The 16,204-nt window shown below is 42.6% G+C and overlaps 1 protein-coding gene across 1 annotated transcript in view; it reads left to right on the top strand.

Annotated features, from left to right (window-relative positions):
- TANC1 (tetratricopeptide repeat, ankyrin repeat and coiled-coil containing 1) overlaps window positions 1-16,204 on the top strand; it is a 256,069-nt gene that overhangs the window by 104,608 nt on the left and 135,257 nt on the right. Inside the window, exon 4 of the mRNA XM_010859027.1 lies at window positions 11,349-11,549. Coding sequence (XP_010857329.1) covers window positions 11,349-11,549 — 201 coding nt within the window. The remainder of the gene's footprint in view (window positions 1-11,348; window positions 11,550-16,204) is intronic.

The raw sequence follows: 16,204 nt of genomic DNA, 5'->3' as shown, positions 1-16,204 counted from the left end.
CAGGGGATGATAGTCAGAATCTCTTAAGCACCGAACAGCGCACCATGCTCAGTCTGCAGCTTGGTCAGGGTATCTGCAGGGGATAGGGAGGCAGGCCAGGGCAATGCTGTGCTTGAGGATTCTGTGTGCTCAGTCTGCCTGGGTTCACGTCTGAATCTGCCACTTACAGACAACCTACTTAGCCTCCCTAAGCCTTAGTTTCCTCATCTGTAACTGGGGATGATGACAGCATTTACTTCCAATGGAATAGGTTGAATAAATTAGCTAATGGGTATAAAATGCTTAGCAGGGGGTCTGGTACATCAAGTAAGATCTTAATAATAGCTAGCTTAATCATCTTCATCATTAAGCAGATACATTCAGTGAACACCAACACACAAAATTAAAACAGAAAACTTAACATAAATACTGATGTGTTGTCTGGGTACTTAACACAGCGCTTTAGGGTAAGTTAATTCCAGTAGTTACCGCAGTACAAGGTGTGTAACTGAGGTGGAGAATGGCTTTAGGAATTGCTCCAGTGTGCCAGGGCAGTCCTAGGGCTGCCTTCTGGCACAGTTCCGGGGTGCTGTCACACAGATGTGGGACGTGGAGGTGGTGGTCTTACCCTCATCATTCTTCGGTCACAGCCCCCCAACCCCCTCAAGAAAGTTCTGTGTATAAAGCAGAGTTCTCCATGTCTTTACAAATAAGAGGGTATATTCAGGTTGCAGTTTTATGCAAAGGGAAGGATTCATTGGTTGGAACTTGGGAGTTAAAAGCAGAGAAAGGTATAAACAGAGCCATCACCTTGAGGTTCCTTTTGACTAAAGTATACAGTTGACCTCTGAACAGCCTGGAAGGGTGCTGTCATGACCCTCTTTGATGTTGAAATTCTGCATGTAGCTTACAGTTAGCCCTCCATCTACATGGTTCCTCTGTATATGCAGTTTCTCATCCATGCATTCAGCCAACCACACATTGCATAATACTGAGATTATACTGCTGAAAAAAAAATCTGTAAGTGGACCCATTCAGTTCAACCAACATTATTTAAAGGTCAACTGTATAGGGCCAGGAACTGGATCTTGGACAACATGAGGACTGTTACAGGAAGCCGGTCCAGAACTTCACCGTGGGAACTGTCAACAAGGAGGACCATCCCCATCGGTAAAACCTAGGAGAATGATGACTGTGGGCAGTTTGGGCAGGTCAGCCCGGTGGGTTAAGTAAAACCAGTGGACATGGTTAGAAGAGGCTGGATAAAGGAAAAGTGAGCTCTCCTTCTTGAAGAAAGGAACTCATGAGGACAGAGGCTTGACAGGTATCCAGTGGAGGGGCTTTTTGCTGGGAAACCTCTGTAAGTAAAAGAAGATAGATACAAATTTATATTTCACATAAATGTTTACTGGAAAAGTGTGTTTTTTCTTACAAAACATTCTAATTATAAAAATGTCAGAACATACATCAACCTTAAAATGTAAAAGGAAGGGGGAAAAACATCGATACTTCTCACTCTCTTAGGAGTAACCACTATCAACATTTTATTAAATTTACTTCTCATTTTTGGTGGCACATATTATTTTCCTATTGTCATCATATGACATATACAAAATTGTGTACACTAGCTTAAATGTTTATCCCAGGTGTTTGAAAAAATGATCACATGATAAACTTATATTTTTCTTTTTTTGTAATCTCAGTTCCTTGGCAACGGAAGTGGTCATGGTGGTGTTCTGTGACACTCTTCTTGTTTGGGGTAGGGTGTTGGTGGGGAGCAGTAAAGAGAGCTTTCTCTGCCCAGTGTCACTATCATGTAAAAAATGTTAGCCATTGTTAGCCAGTTCTGGCACAATGCACTACTCTTTTAAGAGGTCACCGGATAAAGTAAGAGATTCTTTCTGCACCATGGGTTGAAGGATATGGTTCGAGAAACACATTTCCTGCATGAAAAGGGAATGGAAGCTGAAGAGGGATAGTTGAGTGAAGTGTTTGAAGGTTGGGCTTGAGTTATAGTTTATTGCTTTTTTCCTGCCAGTCATAATATCCCCACTGTTGAGTAGTTGATTTTGATTTTTAAATTACTTCTTCCTCAAAAAGGATAAATGGGCTGTGCGTTTTCTGAGCCTTTGACAGGTATCTGAGAATTTGTTTGGTTGATACTGTACTTAATAGAAAACTTGGTTTGGCTTTATGAGGTTTGGTCATGCTCTTTGCTCCCTCAGGATTAAAAGATACTACTTTTTTGGCTTATTGGCTCTTGGTATTGGAGAAGAGAATTGAAATTGTGTCCCTTTGAAAAGCAAATGTTGAAGTCCTAAACTTGATAGCTGTGAAAGTGGCCTTATTTGGAAGTAGGGTCTTTGTTAGTTCAGTTCAGTTCAGTCCAGTCGCTCAGTCATGTTCGACTCTTTGCGACCCCATGAACCGCAGCACGCCAGGCCTCCCTGTCCATCACCAACTCCCGGAGTCCACCCAAACCCATGTCTATCAAGTTGGTGATGCCATCCAACCATCTCATCCTCTGTCGTCCCCTTCTCCTCCTGCCCCCAATCCCTCCCAGCATCAGAGTCTTTTCCAATGAGTCAACTCTTCGCATGAGGTGGCCAACGTACTGGAGTTTCAGCTTTAGCATCATTCCTTCCAAAGAAATCCCAGGGCTGATCTCCTTCAGAATGGACTGGTTGGATCTCCTTGCAGTCCAAGGCAATCAAATTAAATTGAGGTCATACTAGATTAGGGCTTCTGTGGTGGTTCAGTCGTAAAAAATCTGCCTGCAATGCAGGAGACCCAGGTTGGGAAGATCCCTGGATAAGGAATTTGTGCTTTTCCTGCCTGTGTTCTGCCTCCACCCAATTCCACTCTTCCTTTTACCTCTGTGTTCTTTGGTCCTGTCCTGCCTCATTCCTTTCCTGTTTTAGCCTCTGCTTATTCCCCTACCCTCCATCTAACAGACCCCCAAGTCTTCCTTCCCCTCATCCTGCCCTATCCCTGGCAGACCTCATGTTTCCTTGTTGTTGTTATTTAGTCACTCAGTCATTTCTCTTTGCAACCCCGTGGACTGTAGCCTGCCAGGATTCTCCAGGCAAGAATACTGGAGTGGATTGCTGTTTCCTTCTCCAGGGGATCATCCCGGACCAGGGGTCAAACCTGCGGTTCTTGCATTTGCAGGCGGGTTCTTTACCACTGAGCCACCTGGGAAGACCAATGTTTCCCTAGGGCTTTGGATTATCCTGTGAGCTGCATCCACGAGCATGCCCACACTCCACCCTCAGCAGCAGAGATGACTAGGACATGGAGTAGCCAGGGTGGAGGATGAGGAGAGAGGAGACATGTGCTACATGATGGGAGCTTCCAAGAATCCAACTCCCTCTGGGGCAGGGCATAGGGCTCTCCTTACTCTGCTGTCCTGCATCCACCTCTGACCTGTCAAGCACATACACTGTCACTTTGAACAGTCTTTATGGGACGAAACTTCATCTCTCCCACTTGCCAAGTTAAGCTGTGGTGCGTGGCCCCGTTAGACTTAAAATCATCATATCCACCCCTGTCTCTATCCTAAGGATGCAAATTTAAAATACTTAGAGGAAGCATATGCACATAGAAAAAAAATATAAACCAGTTAAAAGTGTGTTTACCTCCCATCCGGGCTCCCAGCTGGGCAGTTCCTGTTCCCAGAGCATCCACTGCACTTGGTTCCTGTAGAGACCTTCCATGCGTGTACAAGTATGTATGTTTACATTATATACACGTGTATATCTATGTAAACATACATTGTGTGCATGCACATGTATGTGTGCACACAGGTATGTGTATATGTATACACACACACACACACACACACACTGAAGGATACACATTGTAAATAATGGGAACCTTTATTTAATCATCCGCATGATGGAATATTCCCTCGAGTTTGTTTTCCTCTTCATTTCCCCCCCACGCCCCACCGTCTTGTAACAGGAGCACAAACTGTTCAGATCTTTTTGTCTCCTTTCTTGTGGTCTCTCAGGCTTTGGTGGTTGTCCCTCCTGCGTGCACCTGAGAATCACGTGGGGGGCTTTTGCTTGCCGGCGTGCGCTGTACCCCTGGCCACTCACCGTGGCCGCCTCGTGAGGGCCTGGGCTCCCCTCTGTGAGGCACCGAGGAGAGCTGGGAACTGCTGCTCCGGTTGTGTGCAGTGGGCCTGGCAAATCTCAGAATCCAAGTGTGGAGTTTTAGACAGGCCCCATGGGGAATGCTGGAGACGTAGAATAATGCATCCGTGCAGGTTTAAGATGAACCCAGAACCCAGACTGCTTTTGGCCACAACCGCCCCACTGCCCCCTTCATCACCCGGCCTGGCAGAGTGGCAGGATTCTGTGTCCTGTGTGGTGGGAATGGCAGTCAGTGCCTCCATCCTGGGCAGAGACTGCAGGCCCAAAGGCTACGAGATTTAATGCATTTACAGTACGGAGTGAAATGAGAAGAAACTGTTTAGGGTGCGTGATGACTAACATCTCTCTCGGATCCACTTTGCCTGTACAGTAACAGCATAAGGTGTGACTGAAAGGAAATTAATGATGCCTGGGCCTGGGAGCCTCCCAAATGGAGTGTTCCGGGAGTGCTGGAGCTAATTAAACAGCCAGCACGAAGAGAGAGAATAGACGAAGGGACGGATTTCTTCTCACCGTGGCCCGGCACTGCGTGTAGACCCACATAGACTATTTTTGGCTTTTCCTGTTAAGCCTTTCCACCGTGTGTTGTTTAGTATACTTATCTCAATAGCCTTTTCTTAGGGGAACAGGACCAAGGGAAGGGACTCTAGATTGCACTGCCTGGCTTCAGACCCGACTCTGCCGTGTGATGGTGTCCTTGATCGAGATTCTTGATTCTTTCTAAGCCTCAGTTTCCTTGTTGAAGGATGGACGTAACACTAGCAGCTCCTTTCTGCTGGAGACGGTTTAGTCACCAAGTCATGTCCAACTCTTTTGCAACCCCATGGGCTGTAGCACGCCCGGCTTCTCCGTCTGTGTGGTTTTCCAGGCAAACATAGTGGAGTGGGTTGCCATGCCCTCCTCTAGGGAATCTTTCCAACCCAGGGATTGAACCTGGGTCTCCTGCATTGCAGGTGGATTCTTTACCACTGAGCCACCAGGGCAGCCCGCACCTGCTTCCTGAGGTGGTTACAGTGATGTAAAGTGCCTGAAACCTTGTCCTAAAACATCAGATCAGATCAGATCAGTCGCTCAGTCATGTCCGACTCTTTGCGACCCCATGAATTGCAGCACGCCAGGCGCCTCTGTCCATCACCAACTCCCGGAGTTCACTCAGACTCACGTCCATCAAGTCAGTGATGCCATCCAGCCATCTCATCCTCTGTCGTCCCCTTCTCCTCCTACCCCCATATCTAAAAAAGTACTTATTCTGTTACAGTGCACCCCTCTGGGGCTTGGGAGTGGAAGTGTTTCTGAGGTCATATACGTATTCTTAAAGTTCAAACTCCCTTGCAGGGTGACATGCCTGCCTTGAAGGGAGAACTTTGACAATTTGAGAGGAAATACTGGTCTGTTACTCATCTGTTTCTGGATAAAGTACATTTGGTTCTGTAACCCTCGAGTATTAAGAATAAAGCTGTGAGGATAGTCCTCAATGAGCTCTCTTCAGAACCCTCTGGAGTTTTGAAGACAAAAGGATAAACTTGTCCTATTGACCAGATTTTTCTGTGCTCTGGGGTGAGTGGCTTTGTTGCCTTTTAGCGGTATTGTTTGAGAATTAGTCATGACTGTGTGAAGAATGTTTTGGAAAATTGCTTTCTTGAATACATTAATCTTTCTTTTTGAAGATGCACACGAACAGTCAGCTCTGGCTAGATCCTTGGGAGATCCTGTGAGATGTAAAATGGTTTAAAGAGCTTTCAGAGAGTGCCTTCTCAAGGTTCCAGAAATGATATTGGATCTTGTGGGATTAAATCTTTTCCAATTTTCTAGGTTTCTGTAAATATACATGAGTTATTGGATACAAAGCCTTATGATGGAAGATATGGTTAGGAAACATGAGTGCACTCCTGGGCGGGAACTGCACAAAAGATGCCCTAACACATTTAATGCCCTAGTTAAATGTATTGCACCAGTCCTGTTTTCTGGAACTGGATAAACAGAACATCTTTTCTGTTTTCTATTCTAAGCTTCCATTCCCTCCTCCTCCAGCTTGCCACTTCAATGACACAATAAATGGAAATCTGATTTCCTGCATCTGCAGACCTCTTTACCTGAATGTCTAAGCTCACCCTTGCCTTTCTCAGGTCTTCTCTTTTCAGAAATGCACTTTTACTTTCATCTCCCTGGATTTGTTGCCCTCATTTTTTTAAAGCCTTCCCTAATCCTGCACTCCATGTACTTTAATCTCTGGTGCTGGACATGGCCATGCTGCACAGCCGCCTTTAAACATTCATCATCTCCCAGGTTTGCATTTTCTTCCATTATGAGTTTAAATCCTTTTTCACAGTCTGTAATAGTGGAAAAAAATTAAAGAACTATTATCAAAAGCTATTTCTGCCAATTAAGAAAGCCTTATTGGATGACTTTATCCCCTTTGATAATTCTGTTATCTTTGCGAACTCTGACTTGGATTTAGTTTTCATGTGTGAAAGAATATATGTATTGTATTTGCTTTTATTTACTACATATATATATGTATATTTGCTTTTATGTATTACAAACAGGAAGAACCTTATAACCTCATGCCCTTTCTGGTCTTTTATTTTTGAAACTCAGAGTTGGTGATTTTAAAATAAGAAAAGGTGTGTGTGTGTGTGTATGTATGTGTGTGTGAATGGCCGAGACTGTATGTGACTCGCAAAGCCTAAACTTCTGTTGCAGAAAATATGCTAACCCTGTATAGAATAAACTCATTTAAAACTATGTCTATTTTGAGTACTGCCTTTTTTTAAAAGTTTAAGTTCTTAAATATGTAGAGTAGTGAGTATGTTAGAGCATGAGACAGCCACTTGGGGGCACTTTGGGAGTTCTAGGAATCAACATTGTCAGGAGATCAGTAACCTCAGATATGCAGATGACACCACCCTTATGGCAGAAAGTGAAGAAGAACTAAAGAGCCTCTTGATGAAAATGAAAGAGGAGAGTGAAAAAAGTTGGCTTAAAGCTCAACATTCAGAAAACGAAGATCATGGCATCTGGTCCCATCACTTCATGGCAAATAGATGGGGAAACAGTGGAAACAGTGGCTGACTTTATTTTTCTGGGCTCCAAAATCACTGCAGATGGTGACTGCAGTCATGAAATTAAAAGATGCTTACTCCTTGGAAGGAAAGTTATGACCAACCTGGACAGCATATAGAGTGAAGTAAGCCAGAAGGAAAAACACCAATACAGTATACTAACGCATATATATGGAATTTAGAAAGATGGTAACAATAACGCTGTGTACGAGACAGCAAAAGAGACACTGATGTATAGAACAGTCTTATGGACTCTGTGGGAGAGGGAGAGGGTGGGAAGATTTGGGAGAATAGCATTGAAACATGTAAAATATCATGTATGAAACGAGATGCCAGTCCAGGTTCGATGCATGATACTGGATGCTTGGGGCTAGTGCACTGGGATGACCCAGAGGGATGGTATGGGGAGGGAGGAGGGAGGAGGGTTCAGGATGGGGAACACATGTATACCTGTGGTGGATTCATATTGATATTTGGCAAAACTAATACAATTATGTAAAGTTTAAAAATAAAATTAAAAAAAATAATAAAGGAAAAGCAAAAAAAAAAAAGCAGAGACATTACTTTGCCAACAAAGGTTCGTCTAGTCAAGGCTATGGTTTTTCCAGTAGTCATGTATGGATTTGAGAGTTGGACTGTGAAGAAAGCTGAGCTCCGAAGAATTGATGCTTTTGAACTGTGGTGTTGGAGGAGACTCTAGAGAGTCCCTTGAACTGCAAGGAGATCCAACCAGTCCATTCTAAAGAAGATCAGTCCTGAATGGTCATTGGAAGGACTGATTTTGAAGCTGAAACCCCAATCCTTTGGCCACCTGATGCGAAGAGCTGACTCTTTGGAAAAGACCCTGATGCTGGGAAAGATTGAGGGCAGGAGGAGAAGGGGACGACAGAGGATGAGATGGTTGGATGGCATCACCAACTTGATAGACATGGGTTTGGGTGGACTCCGGGAGTTGGTGATGGACAGGGAGGCCTGGCGTGCTGCGGTTCATGGGGTCACAAAGAGTCGGACACGACTGAGCGACTGAACTGAACTGAGCCTTGACCTTGCTTTTTACGGTTAACCCCCACGCCCTGGCTTCTTGTCTGTGAATTCATGTGGTTGGATTAGATGCTCTCTGAGAGTGAAAGCATGTTGGGGTGGATGTGAGTGTCCATGGTGAATAAATGGGAAACACCTGCCAGGGGAACTGGAGGAGGGCTGGTAAGTCACAGGTGGTTGGTAATATGGGTTTCCTACCCTGGAGAGGATGCATCAAACTACCTGGCCTGGGCATTCCTGCTTCAGCAAGAGGAAGGGGGATTGAGGTGTGCTTCCTGTCACTTAATTGAGGTACGGAATAAAATAGGTCACAGTTGAAAGAAAAACATCTTTTCAAGGCTGAAAAGAAACGTGCCAGCCATACTGGTTGTTGCAGTGAAATGTTTTTAATTCCTCTTAAACCTCTTTAAACATCTGCTGGGGAATGTTAAATCAACCGGAGAATTTCTGGTGTCATGTTGCCTAGAACCAGTATTGTATAGCCCTGTGGATGCCCCTAAGAGACTTTCTCTTTCTGGCACTGGCGTCGGCATCCTTGTGATGCTCTTGGACTGACTTTGACCTGAACCCCTTGTCTGATGCAGTTAAAGCACCAGACTCTGGAGCGCTGTCTCCAGCCTCTTAGCCAATGGATCACCCACTTCTTTGTGCCTCCTGTTCATACATAAAGCTGCTTTCTCTGCTTTATGCTTTTGTGATGAAAGGAAGCTGGAAGTTAGGGATCTTTAATTGTGTCTTAAAAACAAACCAACAGAACAGCATGTTTGGGACTGATGTTATGGTGAGATGTCAAACTTGAAATAGAAACCTTCCCTCCCCCAGCCCCATCGCTAAGTCCCATTTTATTGCAGACCACATAAAATCAAAGTACTGGAGCACAGCTGCTCGGAAGGCCGAAGGTCCTCATGGTTACGGCTTTCTTTGGAAACCCATCCCCACCAGACTTGCAGTTAATGAAAATATTTGCTTTGCTTGATATAAACAAAGTTTATGGGCAGAATTTGTAATTAGGAAACGCTTTAATTCTCTTTCACCCCTCAATCTCCAATTTCTTCATGTATCACATTGAAGAATTCTAAGTATTTAAGAAAATAAATGCTTTCTCGGTAATCAGCTTACGGTTTTGTTTCTGGTGTTGTTGTAATAGATGCATTTCTCCCTCATTTGTGTCCTCATCCAGATGAGATGACTTGAAATCTGGGGTTTGTTTTCGGTCAGAGATACTTGTGTGTGAGTAGGAAGAGACAGTGCCTGCTCCCATCAGGCCACCCCATAGCCATTTGAGTATCCAGGCTGGTGGTCTTGGCAGTGCAAGGACAGTCCCAGGGCAGGGTAGCTCTCTTCAGACCTCATGGAAAACCAGTGTTGCCTCTTCAAGACCCTCCACATTCTATATATGTAACTCCCTGGGCTGTGTGTGGCCTTCGTGCTTGCCATGTTCTTGTCTGTCTTCTGGGGTTTCTGGCCAAAACAGGAATCAGGTGACCAGGTATCATTCTTGAAGGCACAGCACCTGTTTGCTTTCCTAAGATGAGACCAATGTGGTGGGGGAACTGATCATGCGAGCCTGATATTGGACCAGAGCAAACAGCTGTCCCTTCAAGTCTCAGCATGGTGAACCTTCAGCCCCAGGGGGAGCTGGCGTTATGGCGTATCTCCTGTTCTGCCTTAAGATCTGTTTCATCACCAGACTGTTGAAGGGGAGGCAACTGGGAAGCTTCATGCCCTGGCTTAAGACGTCAAGGAGGTGGTTTTGAAAGATTTCTTGCTTTTCTTTGTTGGTGTGAGACTAGCTCCTAGGTCACGGGAACTGGTGCTGGTGGTATCTTACAGTGCAGACTCCGGAAGCAGGGTGGGCAGGGCTTGTAAGAGGAGGGGGTATTGGCCTTTGTTGGGACTTAGGAGGTAAGGATCTCCATTAACTCCAGCCTGCATGCCTACCTTCCTCATGGACAAGAACGTTATTTGTCTTACATGTTTGCATAATGTTCTTGTTTTTGAAAATTCTTGTGAGAGTCTCCTGGTCACTCTTGTCATTTCTTCAAATATAGGTCATTTGGATATTTAGTTCCCCAACTTTATTAAAACCCTTTCAAGCATAGCTAGCCCAGCTGAGACTGAAATTACTTTCTGATGGTGCCAACTTACGCCTTGTGGAACCTGTGGCTTTTCTGTTCACAGCCCTGCTGGTTTTGAGTTGCCTTTGAAAGCAGTGCTTGAGCATGTTTGCCCTTTTTCAACTCTTCCCCTCCCTACTCCCTCCTGGTCTGTGGGGGGAGTAACTCTGCTTCATCATGCCTCCTAACGTGAAACACAAGTACAGTGAGGCCTTTGGGGACTTGACAGTTAGCATTGCATCCTTTTTGAGTGCTGTATGTAAAGATCTGCAAGAATTGAGTTCCCTCCTGGCTAAATAAATGGTGTAAGTTCAAATCCAGGCTTTGGTTTTTGAAGTCAGGAAGGCATGGTAAGGACCAGTTGGATAACTTCTGTCAGAGAGACAAGTTAGCTTGTGGAAAACTTTCTGTACCTTTCCAGTTTTGCTGTATATAATTCAGAGCTTGAAGATGCTCTTTTAATCATCAGGAAAATTATTTATCTCTTCTTCTTGCACCATCTCAGTTGCTTCTCTGTATATGCCTGGGGTCGAGGAGGAAAGCGTAACATCTGCATCCTTGAGGACTGGCTGTGTTTTGTTCAGAGGTTCTGGTTCTAGCCGACATATTCCCTTCCCTGTGTTCTCTTTTTAATTGCATTCTCTGCGTTTTTAAAAATATATGTGCCTTAAAATGTTTAATTTCTTCATAGTAAGCTTGTCTATCCTTAAGTTCATTAAGGGGCTGAATATTAAGGAGAACCTGCTTCATCAATGAGCCACGGTTCCAGTTTCATGACTTAAGGGTTTGGGCTGGTTGAGATGTAGGATGGTGGACTCTGCCCTGGGGAGTGCGAAGTGGATGGGATGAGAGGAGAATCCTTTTAAAAAAAAAATCATAAAAAAAAAAATACTCAACACACACATATGGCATATGGGAATTCTAAGAATGTAGTTCTTAGGAATTAAACTCGCATCTGTGGCTTAACCTAAGGTTTTCTCTCTCCACTCCAGGAGGTGACTTTGGTCCAGAGACTTCCCCTCCAGTCCTGCCCCCTGGCCATGGCGGTGAGTTTTCTGTGAGCAGCCTTCCAGTGGCAGAGGATGCCTACAGGGTGAGCTTGGCTAAAGGCGTCTCCATGTCTCTGCCTTCATCACCTCTGCTGCCCCGACAGTCTCACTCTGTGCCGTCAAGGTCAACTAAAAAGTCCCCAGGTAAACGAGTCCCCTACCTGGCTTCTTGGTTATATAAGTAGTGAGTGTGTTGGAATTAGGCAAAGCTAGTGTCTACAAGAAATCTTCCAGCAGAATGCTTTTATTCTTTGTTATGGTAACTTCTGGAAGGAGATCTTTAAAAAAAAAGAAAGAAAAAGATGATTTGGATAGATTGATTTCTTTAGTTTAACCTATCTATGAGCCATATTGATTGCCCAGACTAGACTTTTACAAAGATTCATGTTATCAATATTAACATTAACCCACAGTTTTGTTTTCTTGTTCACAAATTAGAGAAACGCTATAATCTAAACTTGCTGTGGTATGTTTACAAGGTTATGGATTTTGGCAAGTGTAATCTGACAACAGTCTGTTTATTACTGCTTAGCATTATATATTGATGTATTTTCCTTGATTACATCATCCAGCATTTGAACAGCTATAAAATTTAATTGTTGGTGAAAATTCAGACTTTGAAGTGGTAGGACAAGGGACTCATAGATTATTTGAAGTATTTTGGCTTCACTTTTTATTAGTAACTTTTTGCATTTTCCTTTACCAGTAAAAACCCATATGTTACCTAACTTTAATCAGATGTGAGGAAAGCCTTGCCAAAATGCTGATACCTGGAGTTATAAAAGTTCTTTGATCTTCTTTTAGGTTTTCTGAGTATTTGTTTACTGAGGGCAAGATAAACTAGGGCCTTATTGATCAGATGCCAGTGTAAGAATAATTTACATTTACACAATAGACATGTTTGGAGTTGATATGCCCTGGGACTGTGAAGTTGGCGTCTGTTTTTCTAATTTCCTCAATATGTTATATGCATTATTTCTAAGTCATGTAGTGGATATTTGCAGTTTGAAGGGGGGTGTAAAATTAAGGTAAACCTTAAGCTCTGAATGTTAGCATTGGTGCTGTGAGTTGGTGATTGTCCAAAAATCTTTTGTTGTTGTAGAACTTTCTTATTTTGGACAACATTGTTTACAATCCAGTCATTAGCTGGAACTTGGAAACCTTTTGGTATGAAGTGATTTCCTGTGCCAAGGAATTTGACCTGTTTATCAGTATTTGGGGAAATTCCTGGAATGTCCTTTCTTGCTTCTCTGTGCCCTCCCCCCGCTGCTGTATCTCTTTGTCAGATTTCTTCGCTTGTTTCAAATCCCAGTTCCCACACTGTCCCTTTTGCCAGTTACCCCATTGGAATTAACTGCTTTTTACAAATTGTACACAGCATTTTGCCTTTATTCTTATTAGCTTCATCGTTTGTCCTTTTTCCTTGAATTAGTGTATGTATGCTTCTTACGTCTGATGATTGAAGGCAGGCATGATGTCTTCTCCAAGTGTACCTCATCTATAGAAGCCAGGTTCTAGAGGTTTCCCTCCTGTAGTCTGTGCTGCTGCAAATGAATTGATGCCTCTTGAGCCCCAAGATTGGTGAACACCTGAGAAACTGGGGCATACTATATTTCAGAAATATTATTATTGATTAAAAAATCAAGGTTAGTTTTAATGGGACTTTAAAATGTTTTTTTCCCAGCTTTTTTGAAATATAATTGACCCATAACATTGTAAGTTTAAGGTATATAATGTAGTGATTTGATATATATTACAAAATTATGACCACAACAAGGTTAGCGAACACATTCATCATTTCACAGTTACTGTTTACTTACCTTGTGGCATTTTCATGGGACATCAGGTAACAATGAATGGCATGACAAGCTGGGCAGTGTGGCAAGAACGCTCAGACCCAGAAAGAACGGTCAGACCCAGAAGGGTCTCACTGAGGCTACAGGCAAACCTGCAGAGAAATCCCTGACAAGACTTTGTCTCCTGTGTCCTGACCAAATTAGCTGTCTTTGGCTTTGAGAAAATATCTCAAAGTTTGTTTTTTCTCTATAGGAATAAATTCATTTATGCTAATATGTTCTCTGCAAGGCCTTACAAATGAAAGGGAATAACTAATTCTGCAAAATTCAACCTTTTAATGGAATGAAGGAAATATTCTCCATATTAGATGCTTTTGGTTCAAATGATAATTACACTAAGCTCATTCTTCTCTGGTGGGGCGGTGTTTGATGATTGCGTAAATGTGAACAGCAAACTTAAGTCACAGTGGTCATTTGGTTTCATTATCTTGGTAATTTTAATTCAAAAAGGAAAGTCAAGGGCAGAGATGCTTGCTTAAAAGTGGCAGTGACTCAGAATACATCAGACAGTAAACAACATTTTTCCAGTGTTAAACACACACACAAACTTCTGTTTAAACCATATTGTTGGAAAATTATCCAGAGCCCTAATGTTCTACCTACCTATAAAAATAGTTGACATATGGTTGTGAACGTGCACTGGATTTTAAAAATAGCCATCTATTTGAAAAGTTAGCACTGTTGTTGCTAATGATACAGTAAGTACAGTGTGTGAGCAGAGCCCATAGGTAGAGAACCGCCCCCCGCCACCTACTCTGTCCCCTCTGTTTTCTCTTCCCAGCTGTGCTTCAAGAGCACATAATCTTTCAGACCCAGCTCTGAACTTACCTCCATGACTTCTCTTCTCATTTGTAAGATTAGCTGCCCTTCTCTTTCTTCTGTTTAAGGCAAAACCAAAACAAAAAAATACCCAACCAAAAACCAAACTTGTTTTACTTGTTTAGACAGAAAAGCTTCACTAATTGATGCTAATCAAGAAACTACTGGACTGAAACTATTATTCTAGCAAAACTCAAATACTAGAAACTCCTGTCACAGGCACTCCACACAGCCTGTATCAATAATGAAGGTGTGAATATGAGTACATTTGGTGATCAGCTCCTAGGTCATGAGAACCCTGGACCTGAGAAAATGTCATTAACTTTGAAGTAATGGGACCCTGCACTTCGTGTGGTTGAGTTTATGTCCCAATTCTATTGCCAGTTATTTTTATTTACTCCTCTGTCATGTTGCTGTACAGTATTTATATTTTTTCACTGCTAGTTGGAAGATTCAGTTTCCCGAGTACTGTTTAAAAGTTTTTGTTTTTGCTAAATGAGAAGTAAATTTTCTGGTGATGAAAACAAGGATCCGTATCCATTAAAGTAGTTCTGTGGTGTTGCAAGCCTTTTTGGATTAAGAATTCATTAATATTTGTAATGCATCCTTTTGTCTCTCAGAGAAGAGCAAAGCCTGTTTCCTGTGGATTGTTTATTAGTAATATCTTTTGTGACTTTATATTTGGATTACATTTTCCCAGATCACTTTGGGCCCATTATGAATAAATAGTCAGAAGGAGGCAGGGAGGGACCTTTTAAGCTACTGTGAATGGGGTGAAACAGCAGATCGTGAAAAGTAGGTGATATTGCTTTTCTAATCCTCACATATATGGGGAGACTGGGTAGTGCTGATTATAGTCATTGCCCCTTATTTGTGGCTTCTTTTTCTGTGGTTTCAGTTATTTCTGGTTAGTTGGTGTCCAAAAATATTAAATGGAAAATTCCAGAAGTAAACAATTCATAATTTTTAAATTGTGCGCCATTGCATCATGAAATCTTGCTCTGTTCTGCCGGGGACGTGAATCGACTCTCTGTTCTGTGTGTCTGCCCATGAGTCACTGCATAGTCCCCTTGGTCATCAGATCTGCTGTTTTGATATTGCAGTACTTGGGTTCGAGCAGCCCTTATTTTACTTAATAATGGACCCGGAGCTCAAGAGTAGTGATGCTGACTGTTCAGACACGCTGCAGAGAAGCTGTGCAGTGTTTCCTTTAAGTGCAAAGGTTCTCGACTTAATAAGAGAAGAAAAAAATAATTTGCTGAAGTAGCTAAGATCTACAGTAAGAATGAATTTTCTATACGTGATATTGTGAGGAAGGAGAAAAACTTGTGCTAGTTTTGCTCCGACACATCAAACTGCACAAGTTACAACCACAGCATGTGATGAGTGCTTTAGGTAAGAGGGGAAACACATTAAATTTGTACAATAAAATACTTTGAGAGAGACCTCATTCTATTTGTTATTGTCATTAATCTTGTATTTTGCCTAATTTGTAAATTAAACTTTATCATAGATATGTGTGCATAGGAAAAACACAGTGTATATAGGGTTCAGTACGCTCTGTGATTTCGGGCGTCCACTGGGGGTCCTGGCACATATGGGGGTGCTGCTGCACTTGCACCTCTGCTGTCTCCAGTCCCAGTTCTGTCTCAGTCGACAGAGCTGATGTAGCAGTTCTGAAAACCCCTCAGGCTGTCTGTTTCTTTAAGGGAAAACCTCAAAGCTGACGGGCTGTAAAGTGGAAGTCATTCTGCCCTTTGATTCTTGGACCATGAGTTAATGTCTACCAAGGCCCTCCTTCTCTCTCCCCGCTGGAGTGTTTATTGTAGAAAATTTGGAAATCCCAGTGGAGAGACAGGATCATTCTTAGGGTTTTGATTTTCTAGCTTTTTTTTTTTTTAAATTGCTTCTTCCTAAACCCAGTACCACATGTGCTCTGTCATTTTCCTGAATATTATATCATGAGTGCATTCCAGTGTGCCTGAAGAACTTGAAATTTGATGTTCATTGTTTCAGTATTCTATAATTGATTTTTAACTAATTTCTTACTGTTAGATATTTATATTATTTTTAAGTTTTTTTTTAAAAAATTGAGTCAGGATGTTTTATTTTGTTTTTTGCTAT

This window comes from Bison bison, unplaced genomic scaffold, assembly GCF_000754665.1.
Source record: "Bison bison bison isolate TAMUID 2011002044 unplaced genomic scaffold, Bison_UMD1.0 scf7180017864452, whole genome shotgun sequence".
Classification (NCBI taxonomy): domain Eukaryota; kingdom Metazoa; phylum Chordata; class Mammalia; order Artiodactyla; family Bovidae; genus Bison; species Bison bison.
This window is presented reverse-complemented; position numbering and strand designations above follow the sequence as displayed.